Raw genomic sequence first — 27,563 nt, 5'->3', positions numbered from 1 at the left:
GATGAATACAAATTATACTGGAACCGAACCATTATAACAGATAAAACAACGCCACATAACAAACCTGACATCATACTCACCAATAAAAAGAAGAAATTAACACAACTAATCGAAATATCCATACCCAATACAACAAATATACAAAAGAAAACAGGAGAAAAAATTGAAAAGTACATCCAACTGGCTGAGGAAGTCAAAGACATGTGGCATCAGGATAAAGTTGACATCATACCAATTATACTATCAACTACAGGAGTCATACCACACAATATCCACCAATACATCAATGCAATACAGCTACATCCAAACGTATATATACAATTACAGAAATCCGTAATTATTGATACATGTTCAATTACCCGAAAGTTCCTAAATGCAATATAACATGTACCGTACAGCAAAAAGGAAGTGATGCTTGATAAAGGTCCGCGTCACTCCATTCTTAACCAGACTTAACGTCTGAGAAAGTAAAGATGATGATAATAATAATAATAGTAATAATGCAGACTTTGGAAACAACAAATAGAAACAGTAGATCACATCACAAGCGGATGTACAATACTAGCAAATACAGAATACCCCAGAAGAAATGACAATGTAGCAAAAATAATACATCAACAGCTTGCATTATAACATAAACTTATAAAACAACACGTTCCCACATACAAGTATGCACCACAAAATGTACTGGAGAATGATGAATACAAATTATACTGGAACAGAACCTTTATAACAGATAAAACACCACCACATAACAAACCTGACATCATTCTCACCAATAAAAAGAAGAAATTAACACAACTAATCGAAATATCCATACCCAATACAACAAATATACAAAAGAAAACAGGAGAAAAAATTGAAAATACATCCAACTGGTTGAGGAAGTCAAGGACATGTGGCATCAGGATAAAGTTGACATTATACCAATTATACTATCAACTACAGGAGTCATACCACACAATATCCACCAGTACATCAATGCGATATAGCTACATCCAAACTTACATATACAACTACAGAAATCTGTAATTATTGACACATGTTAAATTCCCCGAAAGTTCCTAAATGCAATGTAACATATACCGTACAGTTAAAAGGGAGTCACGCTTGATCAAGGTCCGCATCACTTTCCATTTTTAACCAGACATAACGTCTGAGAAAGGAAAGAAATAATAATAATTTGTGCCATACCTGTTCATTGAAATATTTTGTCACCTTTTTAAAGTGCCACAGTGGTTCCTTACCCTGAAATTGGTCATTCATTAATGTATGTACACTTAACTACCAAAGAAAGCTAAATTAACTCTGCTAAAAACATTTTATTTTTCATTTATCAAAACCTGGTCTGTACAAGTTTAAAGATGGAATGGGGAGTCCTGAGAGGAAAGAGCTCAAAGTGAATTAATTATGCAGCTGGTAAACTATTATTTTGGAACTCTGAAAAAGTATTGTTTAATTATGAGAGGTTGGTCATGCATTAGAAAGCTAGTCTGGCTAGGACATGAAGGTAAATGAGTAACACGACCTTTTTTAGAAAATAATGTAGTCGTAGCATTGCAATGGAAGCTGGTTGGTCTAATGAGGCATTGGTTTCAAATTCCTCTGCTGCCGGAACAGCATTCCCCCCTCTGCCCCCTTATTATGGGCAATATGCTAAAACAATCTCCCCTCCCCCCCCCCCCCCCCTCTTCTTGTGTACTAAAACAAATGTGGTAGTGTTTTGAGTCAGCAGTACAGCTATGTGTTGTATTGATTTACCATCATATTGGCCTTTACACACTTCAACCATGAGAACAGTCACCAATTGTACTGTGTGTGTAGATGCTGTGTTGCTAGCCTACACAGCTGAAGAGAAACTTCATCTGCTAAACATAACATTAGAGAAATAACAGCAATAAAGTAATGTTACTGCTGATGTTATCACTTGTGCTAAAAGTTATTTTGCCAGATAACTGGAAATTAGGTGAATGCAGAAAAGTTTCATTAGTGCAAGGAAACAGAATCTTAACATACTCCACACTGCTATGTATGCACCTCGACAATGCAGGTGCACTGGCGATTTTCTAGCAAATTTAATGAATAAGTGTGCAATAACTAAGGGCCTCCAGCATTCCCATAACCATGAGAAACTTGCAACCGGAAAAAATTTTTACTTTTCCTAACATGATTTCTGGTGTTCGTAATAAAAAGAATTTGTTTCAAGAGGTTTTTATTTAATATTTTATGATATAAAATGATTATGAATATTTTATAAATAATTCACTTACAAGTGGTAATCCTGAAAGCACTGAGGTACACAGTCATTGCATCACCATCTGCTTTCTTTTCTTATCCGTTTGCCAGTCTCTTTTTTTTTCCCTTTCTCAGAGCAAACTTTGCAATAATGCATAGTATTTACTTTGTTGGCGGTGGGAGGTACTTTTTCTGGAAAGTGATGGCCAAAATTTCTGTGCAGGGTAGTGCTTATTGTTGGTTCTGAAGATCAAAAGTCTCCTCCTGTTGCTACCAATTTCAAGCTGGTTTTCTTTCTTTCTTTTTTTTTTCTTTTTTTTTTTTTTTTTAAAGGAAGTCCACTAGAGAGATTTTCTATTTATTGACATCTCTATACAAAATTAAACTGTTCACGGCAGACATTACAAAAACACGAAAGAAAAGTTTTTCCACCACTTCATTGCTTTTTGTGCGAATGGGTAGTAACTGTACAGCTGATCCACATGATCTACACCAGTCTTCCAGAATGAGATTTTCACTCTACAGTGGACTGTGTGCTGTTATGAAACTTATTGGCAGATTAAAACTGTGTGCAGGACCGAGATGTGAACTCGGGTCCTGAGTTGGAGTCTTGGTCCAGCACACAGTTGTAATCTGTCAGGAAGTTTTACACCAGTCTTGTTCATATTGTAGTCAGTTACAAAGTCTGGTTTCATTACTATTGTAATACCACCTTTTGAAAATACTGGAATGTCTTGTGTTGTAGCCTGATGTTCTGTGGATACAGTATACATCACACTTTTTTCCACTTCAGCGCTAGAATGGGCCCATTCCTCAAAAATATTATTTCATTTTGCTTCAGTTTTATTGTTTTGAAGCTTGTTGGTAAGCCTTTTCTGTTTTTCTTTACAATTCAAACAGCTAATGTATTTTTCTCCCACAACATCAGGAACACTAGTGTAATATCTGTCCATGTAAATACAGTGGCCTTTACCGTAATATGGAGAACAGAGTCTGTCTAATAATGCTGGAATATGGTTGTCAGTCCTTCCTGCTGATCCTGTGTAAACATTGCAGTTCACAACATAGCCTGTTGCAGCATCACGAAGTGCATAAAGCTCCACGCCATATTTATAGGGTCTATTTTTCATGTAAACCCTAAAGCCAACACGTCCAGGAAATGGACAAATAACTTCATCTATAGTCAAATTTTCATATGGCACGCAACTGGATCTACATCTTTCGACAAAAATGTTGAAAACCAGTCTAATTTTATGAAGAAGATCGTGATTTTCCTCTTTTTTTATTGTTGTCATTGGCATGCAGCATGCACCGTGCTCCTGCCAGTTGTCAACATTGTGTTCAGTAAGATCTACTGTAGCATTTGTTGCTGTAACATTTGCTTATCGTTGCAGCTCCTCATCTAATGGAAGTTGTATACAAAGAAAAAAAAGATAGTGTGTTTCCTTTACAAATTATCCATATAAATTAGCAACAAAATTGAGAAAAAAATATTAAAAACTATTACCTGATTCGTCACTTGGAACATTTTCTTGCTCGTAGTTACTGTTGTCGTCACTGACATCAATATCATCCCTCAGAGGAGCAGCCACCCACCACCAGTCCCCGTGCCTGCCTTCTGCCTCTCTCTTTCACTGTTCATCACACCTGACACAACCCGTACCAAAAACCTAGCCCACCTGTTGAAATGCAGCACTGGTACTGTGCATCCATCCAGCCCCATGTAGGGGCAAACATACATACATACGTGTGTGTGTGTGTGTGTGTGTGTGTGTGTGTGTGTGTGTGTGTGTGTGTGTGTGTGTGTGTGTGTGTGTGAGAGAGAGAGAGAGAGAGAGAGAGAGAGAGAGAGAGAGAGAGCACAACTCACCACCATCCACTTTTTTGTGAGTCGTCGTCTTTAATCTGAAACTATGAGGTACATCCACAAAGTAAGTTCCGTTTGGTTATATAAACAAATGTGTACAGATACAGAAAAAATATTTATTGTACAAAATTCTACAACTGTTAAACTACTTTTCAACTTAGTTTCTGAAATTTTGTAGGCACTTGTCATAGTGTGGTCCAAGTTTTTGTATGCCTTCTTCATAGAAGGTTGTCGCTCGTGTATTCAACCACGAGGCAACGTATTCTTTGAGCTCGTCATCATCCTTGAAGTGTTGACCACCAAGGACAGATTTTAAGTGTAAGAGGAGATGAAAGTCGCTAGGAGCGAGGTCCGGGTTGCACAGAGGATGATTAAACTCATCCCAGTGAAATTCCTGTGAGAGTTGTTTGGTCATATTCGCCATGTGAGGTTGGGCATTATCATGGAAAAAACAACACCTGACAGTAATCCTCGGTGCTTGTTCTGTATTGCGCAGCGCAATTTCTTAATGGTCTCACAGTAACTGTGGGTATTGATTATTTGGCCTCGTAGTAAGAAATCAATCAGCAAAATGCCTTTTCTGTCCCAAAAAATGGTGCACATGACTTTTCAAGGTGTCAAGATTTGCTTAGGCTTAACCTTCGTTGGGATGAAGTGTGCTTCCATTCCATTGTTTGCAGTTTTGTTTCAAGGCTGTCGTACGATATCCAAGTCTCATCCCCCCGTGACTATCAGAGAAAGAAAACCATTGCCTTCTTCATTGTAGCATGTCAAAAACTGAAGTGCACGTCCATCATTGAACATTCTGACTCTATCTTCAAACCATTGAATCACTCGTAGCTTTCTGTTTGTAAACTTCACAGATTTGTCGATGAATTTCCTTTGGTTTAACTTTCTTTGAATTCAGAAAATGAATCGCAGATCTGATTTCACACGTGGTGGCATTTTCAATTACGGCTGACCTTATAAAGAAGTGCTACAAAGCACATGTCGGCAGCAGCGATCTGAAAATGGCATACATGTCTTCTCCTTGAGTCAAAGTAACTGCTGTGCATGCTCAGTACTGCGATCATAGTGTTGCTGCGGATAGAAATAGAAACGGAACTTACTTTGTGGACAACCCTAGTAGTTACATTCTACTAGAATTTTCCTACGACGCTCAACTTGCACATCTTGATTCGTACCAACTTTCTGCTCTTTTACATTCCTCACTCACGACTGGATAAATTGAAAGTAATGTTTAATTGTTGCTTCGGCATAATGCTAGTATAAGTGGACTGTTTAATTTTTCTCTGTGAGTTTTCTCATTGTAGTATGCTTCATTGCAGGCCATATTCAGACATAGTTCAGTTTTCAACATCTGGCAGTCCACCTACGGCTCCTGCTTCTCCAGTACTGAAGGAAGCGACTGTTTCATCACTGCATCTTGCTTGGCAGAAACGACCTAATGATGTTGAATTTTGCCTGCAGATGGATGATTTGGTTTCAGGACATGGTTTCAGACCAGTTTACAATGGACCTGAAACTCACTATGTCCAAGATCGCCTCTACAGGCACACAGAATACAAGTTTAGAGTGAGTCAGTTTTTCCATCTAAAGAGTACATTTAATGCTACATGTTTACTCCGTGTAATATATGGGGCTTAGTTTAGATTTAATTGCTGAAAGTGAACCTGTAATTTACATTTTGTGTTTATAGCTCCAATAAACTACATCCTGTTTCAGCGAAAGATGCAAATGTAAAATTTTGTTCTCTTTTGTTGTGCATGGTCATCAAATTATATTGCTAGTGAAGAGTTTATTTGCCACCGGCACAGCTTCTGTTACATAATGGCTCTAATTTTACAGCTATGTGCACATAATGAGGAGGGAAATTCTCGGTGGTCGGACGAAGTGTGCTATCGTACTCTACCTGGTAGACCAGCTGTTCCTTCTAGACCAAGTGTGAAAGGTCGCATTCATACACACACCTTTAAAATAAAATGGGAACCACCAAGTGATACTGGTGGTGCTGAAATAACTGCCTATACAGTGGAGCTGAATGGTGGAAGAGGTAAGGAAGAATTGTTGCTATAGTAGTAGTAGTAGTAGTAGTAGTAGTCGTCTCTTAACAAAATTACTAAGTGTAAGTGGAATGGATTAAGAAAGTTTGTGCTAAAGCTATCATGGCCCGTAAGTCATGAGCAGCTTATTGTGCATTATTGCTTTTGTTCTAATTCACTGAAATCAGTGAGAAGGGGATGGCATTGAAATCCCTTTCTCCATCTTGGCCTTGGGTTTCTCTTCAACAAGCTATCATTTTGTTGGAAATAACACGTTTATGAAGCTCCATAGCGTGCTTTAGAGTGCTATTAAACAATGTCCACCTTATAAATAAATTTCTGATGAAATGAAACATTGATGTTTATATAATGAATGAATGAACAAATGACTGAACAAATGTGTCAAGTGAACACACTTAATAAATATTATTCTGCTCACATAACATTCAAGGAATGTTTCGAATTCTGATGTCTTGCACAGTTAAGTAAACACAAATGAGGCTACAATATCTGTGAATGATCGTGCAGTAATGATCTTTTACTAATACTTGGGATTTACAAATAGAGATTTACCATTTCTGTTTGTTTCAGGTTTTGAGAGAGTCTATACTGGCCCAGAACTGGAGTATGTATGTGATCGGCTGATGCCTGGCACAACATACCAAGCACGAGTCTCGTGTAGTAGTGCTGGTGGCTGCAGTGATTACTCAGAGCCTTGCATTGTTACAACTGAGGCAGTGTGTCCTGGGCAGTGCTCACCTCCTCGCCTACATGGAAAGGCCCGTGCCACATCACTTGCTTTAAAATGGAGTAAGTCATTATTCCTGATTTCTGTTCCATTTCTTCAGTGTAACACTGTTTTGAAGAGTGTTGGAAAAAACAAGGGTCATAATTGTGTACAAGGAGGGTAACAGAAATATCCATTGTCAAATTCCTTGATACTCAGTTGTTGCAGAATCCTAGAACATACAGTAAAACCCGTTTCTAGTCATATCTAGGGATTCAGATATTTCTTCCTTAAATAGGGGTTTTCCTTAAATGGAGGTTTTGCCACAGAACATGAAAGGAGTGACCCAGAATCATAAATCAATCATGTTTGGGTGATGTAAGTGCTATATAATTACAAAATTAGCAATATCCTGTGCGATAAATTTAAATGCAGCAAATATATAATTATTACATTTTTCACAGAGCGCATTATTTATTTGTCAGTAAGTCTTGTTTATTTTGTCCTTCCAGCATATTGTAGTGAAAGAAGTTGTTGCTCCAGCTGGTGAATATTAGAACTGATCCATCTACATTGAAAGAGGAAAAGAAATTCTTGACAGTATCAGTTACTTGCACAGCAGCAGCAAAAATTGATGCTATGCCCCCCTCCCCCTCCATCAAAGTCACTGCCAGCTTGTACCTGTGTTCCTTCATAAGCATTTCACTGAAACCAATGTCTGGTATGGAAGTTATGACATAATCACAACAAATAATGCTCTGGGATGTTGCATTTTTGGAAATATCTGTTTTTCTACTCCTCTTCTGGAAGAACATTATCTTCAAAAATAACTGATGTACCACAGACAGCCTATGTGAAACAATTTAACATAGTCTGTTGTGTTCCAGAATTCCAGGCAGCAACAAACATTTGTTAGTCTGTACAATGGTGAGTCTCATCACTTCTTTCAAAGAATGAAATCGACTTCTACTCAACTGCTACTCTTTATTTGGATTTAACAGTGTATTATGCCCAGGTCCAGAGGCTGAAGATGACTTATGCAGTTTGGAGAAAGGAACACAACTTTACATTCTGAAATTGCATTTCTTTAGGATGTACAAGGCATAAGTCGATAATAAGTACAGTTTTCTTTCTTGCTGCACAAATGCCCAAAAATGCTGTAAAGATTTCTGATATCTCCAGGGATTGCTATTGTACTCATAAGTTCAAAGTAATGTTTTTATGTTTTGGAAACACATGGGAACTAATAATGGCAGCAACTTCTAACTTCCATTATTATTTACACATAACAGCATTGTCATTTTATTTACTTTTTATTACTCCTGTGGCATTTTTCTCTCATAATAGAATACGATTTTGCAGGAAGTAAATTATAGAAGACACAAGTTTCATCAGCATTCAAAAAGTATTTGGGCTCATACTTGGTGCCAAGCGTGGCAATTTAATGTTCCTCCACTACTTCTCACTTTCTGCGACCAGAGCTTTACTTTCTCCACGTAAACTTTGAAACGACAGTTTACAGTGGTTTTTATTTATTTTTAAAAATTCAACCAGCCATTCCTTTTTTGGATTCGCAGGAATCATCAATTTTGGCATTTAGAAATGCTTCCATATGTTTCAATATGATGCACATGTAAACAGTGCTAAATCGTATTCCTGCACCATGTTAGAAATTCTTCCATATGTTTCAATATGATGCACATGTAGACAGTGCTAAATCGTATTTCTGCACCATGTTGGAAAGATTCATTTTAATATTGTCATTGTCTGCTTTTGTTGAACTGTAAGCTTTCTACATTTGCCTCCATAACTATACAAAAATAAAATTGATAGCTTCAGTACTTCAGAAACCGAACAGTTACACTTTTAGCACTTCATACTTGTAGCCTCAGTGACTGTGATGTCAAATCACGTGACCTCTGTTACATGAAAATTGATTTCCAATTCTTTTAACGGATCTGGCGGTATCATTACAAGCTAAGAAGAGTTATTGACTACAATCTAGGCGCACGTCGACCTGTTGAATCAGTTACCATTTACAGCATCATAAGACAAAAATTATGACTTGCGTGAAGCGGAAACAAATCAGAAACTTACCAGAACATGTTAGGAAATATGTAAAAACTGGATTTCATTTTGCAGAATGTTTCATTTTTATTCCTTAAAAGTGGACCTTTTCTTGCTGGGTCCATTAAAAGCGGGGAGAAATAAATTTTTTATGGGAGTTTTGCTGGGACCAATTGAAATGTTCATTAAAAGTAGAATTTCCTTTAAAGTAGGCTTGTTAATTCAGGGTTTTTCTGTACTCTGAACTCAAATTTCATGAGGTATTTTTGACAGAATGTCCTTTTCCATGCCAGATAGCATGTATTCCAAAAACATTGATCGTATAAAACCCAACTCTCACTTTTCTCATATGACATCAGAAAGTTCTGTGAAAGGTTTTACACTGAAGACAGCAAGCCTCCCACATGTTAGTCAGTAAAAGCTTCGAAAGTTATTTGTTACAATTTTGATGATTTGCTGTGTTGACTTCTTGGGTCTGTAAGATATTCCTTCGTCTGTGAGCCCTGTCATCCTCCTCCTCCTCCTCTTGTTGTGGTCTTCAGTCGGAAGAAAAGTTCAGTGCATCTCCGTGCCGCTCTATCCCATGTAAGCCTCATCATCTGCAAATAACTACTGCAACCCATGTCCATTTGAACTTCCTTCCTGTACTCTTCTCTTGGTCTTCCTCTGCAATTTGCACCCCCCCCTCCCCCCCTCTCACTTCCCTCTGGTACTAAATTGTTGATTCCTTGATGTCTCAGCAACTAGTCCCTTCTTTTAGACAAGTTATGCCATGAATTTCTTTTCTCCCCAGTTCTGTTCAGTGCCTCCGCATTAGTGCGATTTACCCATCTTCAGCATTTTTCTGTAGCACCACATTTCAAGCTTTTGCTCTTTTCTTGTCTGAACTGCTGTTGTCCATATTTCACGTTTGCACAAAGCTACAGTACAGCCAAATGCCATAAGGAAAAGCTTCCTAACATTTACATTTATATTTGATGTTAAGAAATTTCTGTTCTTCAGAAATGCTTTTCTTGCCATTACCATTGGCATTCTACTTTCTATGTCCTCCCTACTACAGACATCATCAGTTATTTTGCTACCCAGATTTCGAAACATCAAATACTTTTAGTATTCCGTTTCCTAATTTAGTTCCCTCAGCATCATGATTTAATGCAACTATATTCCATTACCCTTGTGTTACTTCTGTTGATTCTCATCGTAGGCACTATCCAGTCCATTCAACTGATATTCAAAGTCCATTGCCAACTCTTCCAAAATTATGATGTCATCAGCAAACCTCAAAGTTTTGATTTCTTCTTCTTCTTCTTCTTCTTCTTCTTCTTAAACTTTGTAATTCCCCTTCCAGATTTCTCCTTGGTTTCCTTTACTGCTTGCTCAATGTGCAGACTGAATAACATGGGGCATAGGCTACAACACTGTCTAACTCCCTTCTCACCAGCTGCTTCCTTTTTGTACTCTAGACTCTTAAGACAGCTGTTTGGTTTCTATAAAAGTTTAAATAACCTCTTGCTTCCTGTACTTTACGCCTGCTACCTTCAGAAGTTTATCAAAAGCTTTCTCTTAGTCTACAAATGCTATAAATGCAAGTTTGCCTTTCTTGTCTTACAGGATAAGTCATTTGGCCTGTATTGCCTTGTGTATGCCTAAATTTCTTCAGAATGCGGTCTGATCTTCCCCGAGGTCGGCTTCTACCATCTTTAGTAAATAATTCCTGTTAGTGTTCTGCAATCTTGACTTATTAAACTGATAGCTTGGTGATATTCACACCTGTCAGTATCTGCTTTCTTTGCAATTGGAGTGTGAGGCTATTTTGCCTGTCTCATACATCTTGCACACTAGGTGGAACAGTTTTGTCACAGCTGGCACTCCCAAGGATATCAGCAGTTCTGACAGAATTTCGTCTGCTCCAGGGGCCTTGCTTTAAATTCAGTCTTTCGGTGCTATGTCAGGTAGTTCTAACAGTATAATATCTCCCATCATCATCATCATCATCATCATATCCACTCCCCCCCCCCCCCTTCGTATAATATTGTCTTAAAGCTCATTTCCTTTTATAGCCACTCTATATATTCCTTCCATCATTCAGGTTTGCGTTCTTTGCTTAGTACTGGTTTTCTGTCTGAGCTCTTGATATTCATACAGCTGCTCCTCTTTTCTTTGGGCAGTATCTGTTGTTCTTCTAGTTATACATACTTCGATAGCTCTGGCCATTCCTGTATGACCATTTTGCACATTCTGTCTGTCTCGTTTTTATAGTCTGTCTCCCATTTACCGGCTTCATTTGCTGCATTTTTATATTTGCTCCTTGCATAAATTAAATCAGTATCTCTTCTTATATCCAAAGATTTCTAGCAGCCCTTGTCTTTTTACCAATTTGATTCTCTGCTGTTTTCATAATTTCATCTCTGAGCTATCAATTCATCTTCTACTGTAATCTTTTCACCTGTTGGTCAGTCAGTTCTTGCCAAATGCTCTCTCTGAACAACTTCTGCTTCTTTCAACTTACACGAGGTATGAGGTTCATCTTTCTTAATTTCCTGCCTTTTTGCAAGTTCTTTATGGCCAGAGTCCATATCTGCCCCTGTAAATGTCTTATAGTTAAAAATCTGGTTCTGAAAGCTATCTATTACCACTATATAACCAATCTGAATCTTTAGAGTCTGTTCACGTCCTTTCCATGTATACAACCATCTTTCATGATTTTTAAATAAAATCTTGTGTATTTACTTTGCTGTAGCACCTGTAAAAATAAGATACACACAAATTATTTAAATTAGCTATTATTACTTCATTTTAATAATTGTTAATCTTTTGCATGCTAGGTGACCCTGAATATGATGGTGGATCGCCACTGACTGATTTTGAAGTTGAATTGACGCAGGCGGATTCTACCAAGTGTACGGTGTATAGAGGCAAAGAAGCTGAATGTGTTGTTTCAGAACTTTCACCAGGTCAACTTTATGTCTTCCAAGTCCGAGCATTCAACAGGGTTGGTGTAAGTATCTAATATATCTTGTCGGTACTTGAGAGGGGTGGGCGAGGAGGGTGGAGACACAGTGAGGGTACTGTCAGGGAAGTTCTTACACTAACGACGAAAATAACAAGTGACACTAGTTATTTTTCACGATTTATGTAAAGCAGGGGTGTTCAACTGTTTTAGGCTTTAGATCTCCTAATGTAATTTAGTCCATTTAGAGATCAAATGAGTTAAAAATTTATAAAGCTTTAAGCACAAAACAACACCGTAGCCAAAATTAACCCGCTTTAACTACCCAGTTCTCAATTTAGTATGCATGTGAGCAAAATTAAAATGTACACCATCATAAATATTGAGAAAAGGCTTAGTGAGATGCTTGGCTTTGTGTATTATTGTTAAGTTTATTATAATCTGCTGAATAAATCCTCAAACCCAACCTTCACAGTCTGCAAGATGAGTATCAGTTAGTTTCTTTCTACACTTTGATTTCACAATGTCCATAGTTGAAAATGCTGCGTCACATAGATAAGTTGATCCAAAAAGTGATTAAACATATGATAGTACTTTTACATTGTTCCGAAAGTTTTCTACTTTAAGGAAATGTCATTTTGAAATCGAATTATTTTCTCTTCAGCTTTTGCCTCACTAAAACAGAAAGCAGTACTCGTTTTACATTAAATATCTTCCACATCCACTTTTTGTGAAGATTGAGCTATGAGCGCTAGAACAAGTTCCATCGCCTTGAAATCTGAAACTCGGTTTTCAATCTCAGTCTTCAGTGCTGTCACATTGGCTGTATACTTCTTTGCAGCTCCTTGATCTAATGATGTTTGTTGATCCAACAGTTCTGAGCGTATTCGAGGAAAGTGTTTCACATTTAATTTCTGTAAGTGTGCTCTCCTAAGGTCAAGGTTTTGCATGAAATACTTTATAGAAGATGTAAAAATTATGACAGTACATTTTTTTTCCTGGAAGCTCATTGCTTCACTCATTTTAACTCGTATTAGTTACAAATGCCAGATATATCAATCAGCTCAAATCATACAGTTCTGAGTAATCTTCCTCTCTTCAAGACGCAGAAGATGTTATTGCTGGTAGAAGTTCTCTAAATATGGTTAAAACCATACTCAGCTACTGAACTTTGGTGTGCAGTAGGTGTTCTCCATATTGGTTATCCAATTCTTCTAATTGCTCTCTAACCTTATTTCTCTGTAGTGACTGTGAGCAAATTGAATTCAGTTTTTGTGACAATACTCATACCATGTACCATTTTCAAAATATGTCCACAAAGCACTTGCTGATGCACAATACAGTGGTACTTGAAGAAAGGCAGGTAAGATTCATTGTTCACACAAAAGGTAACAAATCCTTTGTGATTGCCTACCGTGCAAGGTACTCCATCAGTACTAATAGAGACTAGTTCCTAAACTGGCAAACCATATTCCGAAATAAAGGATTTGAATGCATTGTAAAAGTCTTCTCTTGTAGTGTCTATCAAGATCAAAATTGTAAGCAAGTCTTCTTTTACACTGAAATCCAAAAATGTCAATCTCATAAATTATAGCTTGGAGTGAATCAACACCATCTACTGACTCGTCTAACTGCATTGAGAAACATAAGCAGCATTGCAAATCTGTTATCAGTTAACCTTTTACTGTTTCTACCATTAATTCCACTTTTCTTGTTATAGTAGTCTTGACACAGACATGTCTCTGATGGCTGATATTATCTCTGATTTGTTTTTAAGATTGGAAAAAAACAAGGGCTCACTTGCTGTCAGAAAGCACTCCTTAATAACTGTGCCATCATCATACGGTATCGCAGGTTTCATCAGTACTTGTGACACACGAAATAATGCAATGTTTGATGAAAGACTTTTTCGTACAGGATTTACAAAAAACACTGCTGTGACTGTAAATTACTTTTAACACTAGGAAATTTCTTCCTCTTCATGTCACTACCAAACTGGCATTTTGCAAAAATGGCTCATTTAAACAGATTTCTGACAAATGACTTCATAGATCCACGCATAAAGCTATGGCGATCGACCAGTCATTTGTGATCGATGGATTGAGCACCCTTACTGTAAAGTATTCTCCTACAGCTTCAAAGACCCCTTAATTTGGAGAAGGCTAGAGATTGGTGATTAAGAATAGAATTTAGGGAAGAACAAAAGTACAAAGGCATTATATGTAGGTAATAGTGTTAATGATCCAGCAGTAAATAAAGAGTCCTTAATTTTTCACATATGCACAGTGGTTTCAATCACAGGTGCATTGTAATGATAAAAGGCACTTTTTCTTCTGAAAGCAATGTTTCTCTTTGTTGATTTTGGGACTCACTTTGCCCATAATAACAAAGTGGCACATGCCCATTTTTACTGTTGTTGATATGATGAGAATAATATTCAAAAATTTCTTAAATGAGTGGTTACAGCCCCCATCTTCTGCAAAGATATATTATGTACAGTGACTCGTTTGAAGTAGATCCCACAGATTGCTTTTAGTCTGAACAGTATTGACAGTTTCCCCCTTTTTTTTAATCGAATTGTCTTCCACTGCAAATACCATTTTTGTTTGTAATGATTTATGGTAATGTATCACCTCACAGATACATTAATTATCATGAAGGCTAGTATGCCCAAATTTAAAGATGTGCATCACCTTAACATTAATGTAACTTGAACAACCCTAGAACCTAGTGTACTGCAGTGTTCAAGGCACATTAATATTTTCATTACAAGAAAAGAATGTGTGTTTGTTGTATCATGCTAGACCTAAATGAAACATTTCAATTATGATTAGTCATTGCAATTGAGTAATGCACAGTTGAATATGTGTCTTACAGCCTTAGGATGATCAGTATGTGACAGAAAGTGATAGTCAAAATAAGAAAATAAAATAAAATTAAGTACAGATGTGTATTATATGATGCAGCTCCTAACCATTGTGAAAGCTATGCAACACTGCCTGAACAAAATATTTTTTCATGGTAAATATGATACTTGTCTCTTTCTCCACAACCACAACAACAACCACCACCACCACCACCACCACCAACAACAACAACAACAACAACAACTACTACTAAGTACATTAACTGTACAAATTATATTAATTTATAGCCAGGTCTACAGTATAATACATATTTACTGAGTTTCGTGACCTTACACTTCAATTTTTGTTGTTATAGCCTGGCCCCTGGTCAGACCCTCTAGAAGTTTTGAGTGGAGCTGCACCTCCTGAGACACCCTCACCACCTCAGGTTAACTGTCGTTCTTCGCAACACGTATTCGTCCATTGGTTGGAGCCTGTAAGCAATGGTGCAACTATCACAGACTACCGCCTTGAGATGAGTCAGTCTGACAATGAAAATGAATTTTGTACTGTGTTCCAAGGTCTTGCTAATTCCTGTCATATCAAAGAACTAGTCCCAGCTACACCATATTATTTTAGGTTGCAGGTGAGTAATATTTATTTTAATAACAATAGTTAACATCAGCACTTTAAAATAGCTGAAAATTTACTTACAGTGTAAGCTTCTTGCCGCCATCATTTCACAAATACAGTGCCAGCAGTTCCATTATATTTGAAATTAGTTGCAAAAAGCAGATTGGCTTGCTGTGTCGTTACCTATGATTTAGGTATTAACTCTGCCTTACAGTTAATTTGTAACTGATTTACCAATATTAATGCAAAAGATTTTTGTAATTTGTCAGATAATAATTGTACTATTATTGAAACTGGAAGTAGAAACTGAAAGCAGGAAAAATGAAACTTTGCGCATAAATAAGCCTTGTTTTTATTAATAAAATGATATGTAGAAAAAGTGTTAATTGCACATTAAAGTTCATTTTAATTCATTAAATTAGACTTAAATTTTTTGGAACATTGTTTCAGGAAACAGTGATGTAAATTTATAATTTATTTAGTAAAAACAGTTGTGATCTTGAATAAGTTGTTACTTTTTATTTCTGGATGACTGATTTTGATCGACAACAAAGATCATCAGATCTACATTCTTTTGTGATAGTAGGGATCCCTGGCATGGAGCAGGCCTGCTGCTTCTGCTGAGCAGTGTTCTCAATGCCAGCATGGTTGGGCCTGCTGCATGCCAGAGGTCCCTACTGTTACCAAGGAGTGTCGCTCTAATGATGGTATCTGTAGCAGATTGAAACCAGTCATCCACAAATAAAAAGTGACAAATGTGACCACGACAGTATTTACTAAATAAATTAGACTTAAATGCTTCAAATTAGGAACTGTATTTTGTGTCCGTGATGTGCATTTGTGAGTGAAGTAAACTAGAGTAGCTGTTCTCAGAAACATCCTTTGCCTGAGTTTTTCCATTTTTGGCGTGGAGACTTTTTGGTTTATCTATTAATACACACTGTTCCTGTAAAATAAAGAAGTACTAGAGCAACTACATACACACAGTAATGGTATTGTACATTGATGGAAGAATAAACTCATCCCAAGGAATTAGATAAAACAATAAAGTGTATCAGTATACAGTAATCAATCATGAGAGGAGACATTTGGACTGAAATTAAAGCACATTTGAAAAAAAAAAAAAAAAAAAAAGAATTAAAGAGCAGAAGTTAATGCATGTGACATAAAAAGGTCTCAGTTTTGTTTGTATGTTGGTTAAAAGGATGAGTAGATATTAAATGAAAACATTGTCGTTTTCTTTTGTTTCAGGCAAGTAACAGTGCAGGTTGGAGTGGATTTTCTGACAGCACACTAGCTGTAACACCACCCTCTTCCCCATCAGCTGTTTCCTTACCTCGCTACACAGCCACTCCACTGACAATCTCCCTCACATGGCAACAGCCAGATTGTCATGGTGCTGAAATTCTCCACTACAATATTGATTTGGGTGACAGGGTTGTCACTACTTGTGGACCTGTATTAGAACATACATTGGAAGGTCTACAGCCAGAAACTACTTACAGGTTCGTGTTACTGTAAATTTGTGTTGTCATAAATTATTCATTGAAAAAATGATTGATACTGTAGCCTTATTATAAGACATGGCAGTGGTTGCTACAGTTCCACGAGTTTCCCTGCAGCCACAGATATAGCAGTAAAAAATCCTCAAAATTTGATAATTGCAACGTTTATGCAGGGTGTTTCTATGATAAGAGAGAAAACTCTCAAGGACGATGGAACAGCGAAAAAGTAGCAAAATGGGAAGTAACCTTGTCAGATATTCAACAGTAAAATTGCTTCTTGGTGATAACCAGTAAGAGAAAACGCAATCCTTTTAACATGTATGGGCATATGAGGGCCTTTTTGGAACTGAAGTATCACAACAAATGCTCTGCCAGGTGGGGGCTGAAAGAACCTTGTTAACTGATTTACATCGCCGTTTAGATTATGGAGGATTTGGGTAGACGACAAGAAACGTTTGTTGCTAAAATGCCACTATAGAGATTCCAGAATGACATTTCAAAAATCTTCATCTTTGTAAGCATCTTTTACCTGTTGTACAGTCTCTAAACTGTTATACTGAACTGCTTGTAAATTGTAGCACCTTTCCTTACACTCTTTCTTGCACAAAGAAACTTAGGGTTTCCCCAAACTTTTGCATTTCTTTGTACACCAATTGTAAGTGGTGGTGTTTCTAAGGAAAATTTTATTTTGCTCATCAATATCGCGGAGATTCTATTTCAGTCAGCATTCTTCTATTTCAGCCAAACACTATATTGCAGTCTTCTTTAATTTTGAAAAGAGATTGTAGTTAAGCATCCCAAAGACTATTCTCTGCTACCTTGTGTTGTTTTTGTGCATACAGACTTTGAAATCCCTTGAGAGTTACACAAAAATGAAAAAGATTCTCTAGCTTCGAAGCTGACAGTGCATAACATTATTTTGTATGAATGAATTGTGCAGTGTGAACCAAAAGATGGAGCACTGCCTATCCTGCTGGATGATAAAGATTCTGCTCTGGTGTAAGTGAATGAGCCATTGAATTGAATATAAGAGGAAATGAGCAATTTCCTGTTTCTTTTTTAAGGAAGTTTTCTTAAAGTAGTTATTCATTTAGTCTGGAAAGGCATCTGAAGCGTTAATCTGAATGTTTTGATGTTTGTGTGTGACCTTTGGCTAGCTGAACATTGGAGATCAATATGGCTGTGGGTCATATTCAGAATAGTTTCGTTCAACACTCAGCTTTGTGTGATCTACTCCCTAAAGTAAAGGATACTGATTTTTATAGGTTCTTTATCAAACTTGTAAATCTAAGAATACATTCAAATAATGCAGGTGATAATACATCTTTCTCACCATTCAGATCCATGTTGTAATTCTTGTTGAATACACACACAAAGGCATGCATCACTACATGAAAATTGTACAGTTTCAGCATTCACCATGCTTCATAACTTTCATACGTGAATATCTGAAAAATCAAACATTGGAAAATCCAGGATGAAATGTAACAATACTATGAAAAGGAAAGTTGCTAATCGCCATATAGCGGAGATGCTGAGTCGAAAATAGGCACAACAAAAAGACTGTCACAAATGAAGCTTTCGGCCTTTAAGGCCTTTGTCAACAATAGACATCAAACACACACACACACACACACACACACACACACACACACACACACACACAAATGCAACTCACTCACACGACTGCAGTCTCGGGCAACAGTACCAGTGTTTGAAGGGACTGGCGACTGAGTGGGGGTAAGGAAGGGGCTGGGACGGGGAGGGGGAGTGAAGTGCTGCAGGTCAGACAGAGTGCAGGGGAGAGGTGGGGAGGCCCCTTCCCTGTGCCCATTCCAGCACTACATAGCTGTCATTCTACCATCACACCCAGTCTTTTTACTTTTTCCTTTTTCCACTCCTTGCCCCCCCCCCCCCCCCCCCCACCTCTTCCATGCCCTCCGTCTAACCTGCAGCACTTCACTGTCTGCTACCCCACAATACTATCCCTCCCCCTCCTTGCATCAGCCTCCTCCTTACCCCCACCCAGTCGTCACTCTCATCATGCAGTGGTGCTGCTGCTGGCAGTGTGGTTTCAGTTGCTCGAGACTGCAGTCGTGTGTGTGTGTGTGTGTGTGTGTGTGTGTGTGTGTGTGTCTCGTCTATTGTTGACAAAGGCCGTAATGGCCGAAAGCTTCATTTGTGACAGTCTCTTTGCTATGCCTGTCTGCGACTCAACATCACTGCTATATAGTGCGTAGCAACTTTCCTTTTTATACTACTAACACCTGAAAAAGTTGCTCATCGAATTTCTGACAAGATTACCTAAGTCAGTGAACTCTTTTCAGTAAGCAGAACCCTGGTTGCATACACTTCCTGTGTGTTTGCTGTTGCATACAAAATTGATGCTTTCCATTGGCTCTGTGATTTGTGTCTCTCATTCTGTGCCAGGTGTTTCTCTCTCTTTTATGCTAAATGTGCTTCACTTACTCAGTTTCTGTATCAAATCCATTTATAAAAGAACTATTCTTCCATTTTGCTATCTTTATTCTGCGCCTGATTTACAATTCATATAGAGTGTTTTGTACTGTGCGGGGATTTTCCCTAAATATATACACACTTTGGACACAATATGCTGCCACCATTTTCAGGCAATTTGTGGTTAAATGTTGGGGGTTCAGCATAGTTGGAACATTCCAGGTCAAGCTTTTACTCTCAAGTTGTCCTTTATATTCAGAAAAAAGAATATGTTTTTCTCACTTCATCTACACCTACATCTGCACTCTGCAGGCCACTGTACACTGTATTGCAGAGGGTACTTCATGTATCACTGCCACTTGTTCCCATTCCTGTTCGGCTCGCAAATCGTACATAGAAAGACTGACTGTTGATAAGCTAGTACATGAGCTAGGAACCTCCATTGATTTTATTTTCATGCTGTTTTTGTGAGTATAGGATAAAGCAATATGTTATTGATTCTGCTTTTTGATGAGACCCACGGCAAATGTATCAAGTGAACACTGGCCTTCTTACCCAACTTACCACTATTTCCTTGAAGGATCTGTAATATGCTTACTGTTGGAACTACCAGTGTGCAATAAACCCACTCTTTGCATTTGCCCAGATCTTTCAGGAAGAGCAGCTCAGTCCCAACAGACAGGATATCCTTTCCTGGCTCAGATACCCGCTCACCGAAGGGCAAGAGTTCAAACCCATTTCTAAGTTGTGAAGGGGACAGCCTTGCAGCTAGTACAAAGTTTAACCTTCCACACTTAGCTCCATGTCCAATCACATTTTGTCATTTGCCCTCAGGTGTATGTGGACTAGTCATGTCAGGTATACTGGGAAGTGCTTGAAATCAGAGGTCACAAGTGACAGCACTGCCTGAGGTGCTGTGGCTTTTAGTACAAGTACCTCATTGCAACCGCATTGCGCAGGGCCGGCCTGAAGCATGCTGACTATTAATAACACAGCGTCCAACTGTTTCCATGCAGTGACCAGTTCCCCTTGCATCTGTGCACAGCAGACACAGGCTCTATCTAGCTTTACCTGCATTCTGCTGTACAAAAACAAATACACTATTATCTGAAGCAGTCATGAGGCACTGCTGCTTTACTGCTTGTGGCTGTCATTGCATTAGAAATTCAGCTCGCATGACACTGTAAAGCTGTGTAGAACTAGGTACTGCTGGCGGTTTTTCACTGATCTACCATAAGACCACTACTGATTTGGATTATATGTTAACAATATTACGGAAAGGATAGTTGCTACTCACTATATAGCAGAGATGCTGAGTCAAAGGTAGACACAATGAAAATACTGTCACACTGTAAGCATTTGGCCAACAAGGCCTTTCTCAAAAATATACAATAGAAGAAAGTAGTCTGGCTTCAGCTGCCAGAGACTGTGGTAGGGTGAGGGCGCGTGTGCAAGTGTGCGAGTGTATGTATTTTTGACAAAGGCCTTGATTTGGATTATATTTAAAGGCATTGTTTTATTTAAAGCTTCCTCACTTAGTGTTACGTGAAAACACTTTGATCTCAAATATTTACGTTATAGAGACTGAAATTGTAATCCACATTTGTTATATCTGTTGTTATAAACGTCTGTGGAACCCTACTTTTTTAGTCTGTATTATATCTTTGTTCTCAAAAGAATCATATTACAAGGGCTGTTTGATAAGTTCTCAGCCTCTCCCCAAGATCTCGCCACTACTCACATGACTCCCCTCCCCCCCCCCCTCCCCCTACGTTGCTGCGCGTGTTAGTAGATGTCACTTAAAATTGCAAGTCATTCTAGGCAGCAGTTGGCTGTAGGCAGTCATTTAAAGCAGTTGTGGTGCACGTGGTGTTGAAAGCGGGAAAAAAATCAAGCATTTTGCAGTGCCTTGGCAATGGGGAAATTGAGGAATTTGCCCTATGAAGTGCTGCAACATCCACCCTATTTCCCAGCTTGGACTCCCTTGGGTTTCCATCTGTTCACAAAACCAAAGAAATTCCTTACTGGTCAGCACCTCTTGTCCAGTCAAGAAGCCAGTCAAAATCCATTTGCTGCTTGTAAATGTATGTTGTGCCACTTCACCTTCAATTTCCAGAAATAAATTTGAAGAAATCGGCAGCAGAGTTAAATGTGGCCATGAAAGCTTCTAAGTGGGACATCCAAAAAGTGCAACCACACTGGAGATCATCAACTAAGTGCTTAATATGAATTTGGAAAATTTACTTATAGAGGTACATAAAATAGCGAAAGCACTAGGGATAGCAAAGGAACGTGATGGTCACCTCTTGCACCAGGAATTGAAAGGGCTTGGTGTGTTTTAGGAAAAACAGAAGTGACTTTTTGCATTAATATGTGACAGTGGATGAAACATGAGTTCACCACTACATACCCAAATCCAAACAGCTATCTGTGCAGTGGATAGAAACCAATTCTTCAGCTCCAAAGATGGCAAGGACTGTGCCATCGTCAGGAAAGATAATGGTATTGGTGTTTTGGGATGTTAAAGGAATTTAGTTGGTTGACTGTCTTGAGAAAGGCAAAACTGAGAGTACTAATCTATACTTCTAATGAAACAGGATGCAAGCATTCGTGAAAACAATGGGGAAAAAATCACCAGGACTCTTCACCAGCCCTCAGAAGTGCCTTGGCAATGGGGAAATTGAGGAATTTGCCCTATGAAGTGCTGCAACATCCACCCTATTTCCCAGCTTGGACTCCCTTGGGTTTCCATCTGTTCACAAAACCAAAGAAATTCCTTACTGGTCAGCACCTCTTGTCCAGTCAAGAAGCCATTGCGGCAGTAGGTGGGTACTGTGAGCACTTCCGAAGGAATACTTCAGAGGGGTTAATGGTATTGGAACACTGTTGGATAAAATGTATTGATATTAGAGGAGATGATGTTGAAAAATAAACTTCTTTGAAAGCATAATTTGTTATTTTCACCATGAGGCCGAGAACTTTTCAGGCTGCCCATGTTATAACAAAATAAATAAGCTGAAGAAAATAGCTACCCCTTCTTTCTAATTTTGTTGTTGTTTGTTAGAAACTTACCTAATTAATGGTCGTGTACACTGTTAGCTGTCAAATAATTATTTCTTTATATTTTTCAGGATAAGGATTCAGGCTGTGAATAGTGTTGGCCCAGGACCATTTTGTTCTGTACTGCGAGCTTCTACCCTTCCTTTACCACCTGCACCCCCTAAACTTGAGTGTGTTGGAACTGGACATAATTATCTGAAATTTAAGTGGGGTGATGGTAAAAACCTTGACTTCACACAGTATATTTTGGAAATGGAGAATTCTTGGTCAAAAGAGTGAGTGCTTAACTATAACATTTTTTATATTTAGTCTTAAGTGTATTTCATTACTACACTCCTGGAAATTGAAATAAGAACACCGTGAATTCATTGTCCCAGGAAGGGGAAACTTTATTGACACATTCCTGGGGTCAGATACATCACATGATCACACTGACAGAACCACAGGCACATAGACACAGGCAACAGAGCATGCACAATGTCGGCACTAGTACAGTGTATATCCACCTTTCGCAGCAATGCAGGCTGCTATTCTCCCATGGAGACGATCGTAGAGATGCTGGATGTAGTCCTGTGGAACGGCTTGCCATGCTATTTCCACCTGGCGCCTCAGTTGGACCAGCGTTCGTGCTGGACGTGCAGACCGCGTGAGACGACGCTTCATCCAGTCCCAAACATGCTCAATGGGGGACAGATCCGGAGATCTTGCTGGCCAGGGTAGTTGACTTACACCTTCTAGAGCACTTTGGGTGGCACGGGATACATGCGGACGTGCATTGTCCTGTTGGAACAGCAAGTTCCCTTGCCGGTCTAGGAATGGTAGAACGATGGGTTCGATGACGGTTTGGATGTACCGTGCACTATTCAGTGTCCCCTCGACGATCACCAGTGGTGTACGGCCAGTGTAGGAGATCGCTCCCCACACCATGATGCCGGGTGTTGGCCCTGTGTGCCTCGGTCGTATGCAGTCCTGATTGTGGCGCTCACCTGCACGGCGCCAAACACGCATACGACCATCATTGGCACCAAGGCAGAAGCGACTCTCATCGCTGAAGACGACACGTCTCCATTCGTCCCTCCATTCACGCCTGTCGCGACACCACTGGAGGCGGGCTGCACGATGTTGGGGCGTGAGCGGAAGACGGCCTAACGGTGTGCGGGACCATAGCCCAGCTTCATGGAGACGGTTGCGAATGGTCCTCGCCGATACCCCAGGATCAAAAGTGTCCCTAATTTGCTGGGAAGTGGCGGTGCGGTCCCCTACGGCACTGCGTAGGATCCTACGGTCTTGGCGTGCATCCGTGCGTCGCTGCGGTCTGGTCCCAGGTCGACGGGCACGTGCACCTTCCGCCGACCACTGGCGACAACATCGATGTACTGTGGAGACCTCACGCCCCACGTGTTGAGCAATTCGGCGGTACGTCCACCCGGCCTCCCGCATGCCCACTATACGCCCTCGCTCAAAGTCCGTCAACTGCACATACGGTTCACGTCCACGCTGTCGTGGCATGCTACCAGTGTTAAAGACTGCGATGGAGCTCCGTATGCCACGGCAAACTGGCTGACACTGACGGCGGCGGTGCACAAATGCTGCGCAGCTAGCGCCATTCGACGGCCAACACCGCGGTTCCTGGTGTGTCCGCTGTGCCGTGCGTGTGATCATTGCTTGTACAGCCCTCTCGCAGTGTCCGGAGCAAGTATGGTGGGTCTGACACACCGGTGTCAATGTGTTCTTTTTTCCATTTCCAGGAGTGTATTAATATACACTGGAGTGCAAAACTTATGGATGGAAATGGTTTTCACATGTGTCACTGCCAAGTAACAATAGTTCAGTGAAACTTAGACTATACATTGAAAGAACTGCTATAGTTTAGTACAGAAGGAAAAATACCCAATGAGATAAACAGAAATGACACTTTCATTCAAAGACAATAACTCAACTGAAGTCGCCACTATTCGTTGATGATTGCCTGGACATCACAAAAGGTGGGAATTGGTTCTTTATATGACGTGTGATTACCATGGATGGCAATGCGTGCTCTGCAACATGCTTGCATGCTGGCCACAAGTTTGATTATAAGTTCTTGTGGTAAGGTGTCTCGTTCCTCCACCAGCACAGTTGACAGCTGCTGGATGGTCATTGATGCATGTGGGTGTCCTGCAGTGTCTCTCCCTCAATCCTTCCCACACATGCTGAATGGGATTTAAGTTGGGGGTGGGGAATCTATACGCCGAATATCCTCCCATGCCAAGAACTGCTCCACCTGAGCTGTTAGATGCCATCGTGCTTTCTCATTCATACAAAGACAGACAGACCTAAATGCACCCCTGAAAAGATACTGTGTTGAAAGATTTGTAGGTCAGTATGCCCATGAAACATCATTTCCTCCACGACATAACACATGGACCATCAGAATGATGATGTTCAACAATCCTAGATGTAATGCACTGAGGAACATTGTTAAACATAATCATTTTTAATTTTTTTAAATTTATTACTTACTATTTTAATCTTATTATAGTTGTACTCACATGTACTATTATATTTTAGTTATATTTTTATGCTCTACTAATTTTTCCTGTTTGCCTTTGAAGTTTATCTATGCTAGAATCAAAGAGTACTTTATTATCATAATGTGTACTGTATCATTATAATATGTACTGTATCATTATATTTTGTTTCAATAATAACTTTTAGTGCTCCAGTTAACCAATTGAAATGCCGGAAAAATCTAGCACTGTTGAGAAAAGGGAACTTCTTTGCTGGACTCCTCACTTTGTTCTGAATTGCCCACTATCCTGATAACCGAAAACTTTAGCAGTGGCATGTATATTCTTTAGGACACTCATGAACATTTAATCACTTTCTTGTTTCACAAGTGCAACCACTACAGCTTTTGTTGCAATTGATTCAAAGCTTTCTCAAAATCTATGAACATAAAGAAAATTGTAATTCATACTCATTACTCTGTTCTGTAATTTTTTTCATTCCTTGCAACATTTGCTTTGTGTAAGCAACTAGTTCCTTTTCTTGATTGAAATCCAGTGTTTTCCCTATGTTATTGATGATAATTTTAGTGAATATTTTTTATATTATAGATAGGAAGTTGTAGATCTATAATTTTTATCTTGTTTGTAACCTTTCTTGTGAAGCAAAATAATTAAATCGTTGCTCCAGTTTTAAGGAGTGGATTTCTTTCACAAACTTGCTAGATTATTTATAGAAAGTTCCTTGTTTATAAATTCATGTCAGCTGTAATCACTTCTGTTGAAATACCATAATCTCCAGGAGTCTTCCTTGACTGTGTCTTCATAATGGCTCTTTACACTACATCAACCACCACTTCTGGTGTGTGTTTATTTTCTTATTATTAACTATTTTGGGTTTGTGATTCATCTCTTGAACTGTATAACCTTTCAAGAAAATCTTGCATTTCTTACATAATTATCTCTCATTTGTTGGTTACAGTGGCAGTTGCAGTATTAACTGATAATGTCATATGTACCAAACAGAAGTTGGTTTTGTCTTCATTATACTTTCATTGTTTTCAATTTCTCATGCCAAATTTTTATTGTGCCATCTTACATCCTTTCAAAGAAAATTCTGAATAGTTCCATTGTTTTAACCTGTTGTTATCATCAGTATTTTGAAACCCACTCCTTTTCTTTAGATATAAGTCTTGTTCCAATTGAGATGTTCTTGACATTTGGCTCCTTTATACCTGCAACATATTTTACTGTTTACTGAAATACTTTGTTAAATAATTGTCACTTTTGACAGTGTTTGTGTTATACTCTTCCCTACACTTAAGTAAATTCTCAAAATTTGTGTTTGTCATCCTGTCTAAAATGTCTCTTCCTAGCTTTCATTTGTGTAGATTCCTAGCTTGGGTTTGAACATCTGTGGGACTGTCAAGTGCTACGTTTTCTACAGAGTGATAGATAATGACATTGAAGATTCAATCAAATGGCACATCACCAAGTGGAAAATTGATGGTAGAATGAGAATTTCACCAAAGTTTGTCAGTTATTACTGCTAAGCTTGACTTTTCGAAGATTAGTGCTCAATTGGTTCCACAGATGCGCGTGCCCAAAGTGAAAGACTGCAGACTTCAAATTTGCCGGCAGATGATGATGTCGTACAAGACTGAAAGTGTTCCTTCCTACAACATTACAATTTCATGTGACACTCCAGTCCACCATTATAAACCCAAAAATTCCAGTCCATTTAATATTGACATGGATATATGCCACAGAAAAAAAGTTCAAAAATGGCCTTAAATTGGAAGATAATAATTTTAGTGAATATTTTTTGCATTATAGAGAGGACGGACGCCAGTAAAGTTACCCATATTGAATTTGTGCTTCTACATACAACTTTGTATGCCTCAGGAAAATTTGATGGGAAAGAAAATGTTTTGTTGGAACAAGACCACATTGGGCTGTACACTTAACACGTCAGCATGAAAGAGTTTGAGGGTGAAACATGTGGAAATACTGTGTCCACCATACAAACCAGATTCTGTGGTTTCATATATTTCCTAAAATGAAGTAAGTCTTCTGTTGATATAGGCCTAACTATTACTTCAATGAAGAATCACAGACAGTGATAAAGACTGGTTATAGATATAGAAGACGGAGTTCTTCCATGATGGCTTCATGAATCTCGTCATTAGCAGAAGTGCATCTAATGGTCTTGAAACAATATTGAAAAATAATATGTCCTTAAAAGAAGAATTCATAGGAAAAGTTGTTTGATTTACTATAATATTCCCATCCAGTCATATATATTGTTTACAGAAACATTGCTTTTCATTAGGGACAGGAAAAAATCATTTTATTTTATGGCCAAATTCTTTGCTATGTTTTGCCACAGCCATTGTTACATTATGTCAGATTCGGCATTAGATTTTGTGAAATCATGTTACTTTTTTGCCGAAGTTGGTGGTTTTTGTCAAATTCATTGTTATTTCCGTCATGTCATGATAGTTCGTTACAGCAAATGAACTGTCAGTTTAAGTTCGTACACAAACCCCAGCCTTAAGGAGCTAAGATGTCAAAATGCAGCTTTTACATTCAATAATTATCAGTTATGAATATTAGTAAACTGCTCTCCACAAATTTATAACAATTTTAGGTTGCAAAATTACAAAAATCTTGATGTCTGTAAAAATT

The 27,563-nt window shown here is 38.6% G+C and overlaps 1 protein-coding gene across 1 annotated transcript in view; it reads left to right on the top strand.

Moving 5' to 3' along the window:
* Nucleotides 1-27,563, top strand: part of LOC126236770 (fibronectin type-III domain-containing protein 3A) — a 330,311-nt gene that overhangs the window by 276,318 nt on the left and 26,430 nt on the right. Inside the window, exons 10-16 of the mRNA XM_049946340.1 lie at nucleotides 5,431-5,677; nucleotides 5,951-6,155; nucleotides 6,736-6,954; nucleotides 11,764-11,936; nucleotides 15,111-15,380; nucleotides 16,619-16,872; nucleotides 22,461-22,664. Coding sequence (XP_049802297.1) covers nucleotides 5,431-5,677; nucleotides 5,951-6,155; nucleotides 6,736-6,954; nucleotides 11,764-11,936; nucleotides 15,111-15,380; nucleotides 16,619-16,872; nucleotides 22,461-22,664 — 1,572 coding nt within the window. The remainder of the gene's footprint in view (nucleotides 1-5,430; nucleotides 5,678-5,950; nucleotides 6,156-6,735; nucleotides 6,955-11,763; nucleotides 11,937-15,110; nucleotides 15,381-16,618; nucleotides 16,873-22,460; nucleotides 22,665-27,563) is intronic.

This window comes from Schistocerca nitens, chromosome 2 (genome assembly GCF_023898315.1).
Source record: "Schistocerca nitens isolate TAMUIC-IGC-003100 chromosome 2, iqSchNite1.1, whole genome shotgun sequence".
Taxonomy (NCBI): domain Eukaryota; kingdom Metazoa; phylum Arthropoda; class Insecta; order Orthoptera; family Acrididae; genus Schistocerca; species Schistocerca nitens.
The sequence above is the reverse complement of the archived record's forward strand: the minus strand, read 5'-3'. Positions and strand labels throughout refer to the sequence as shown.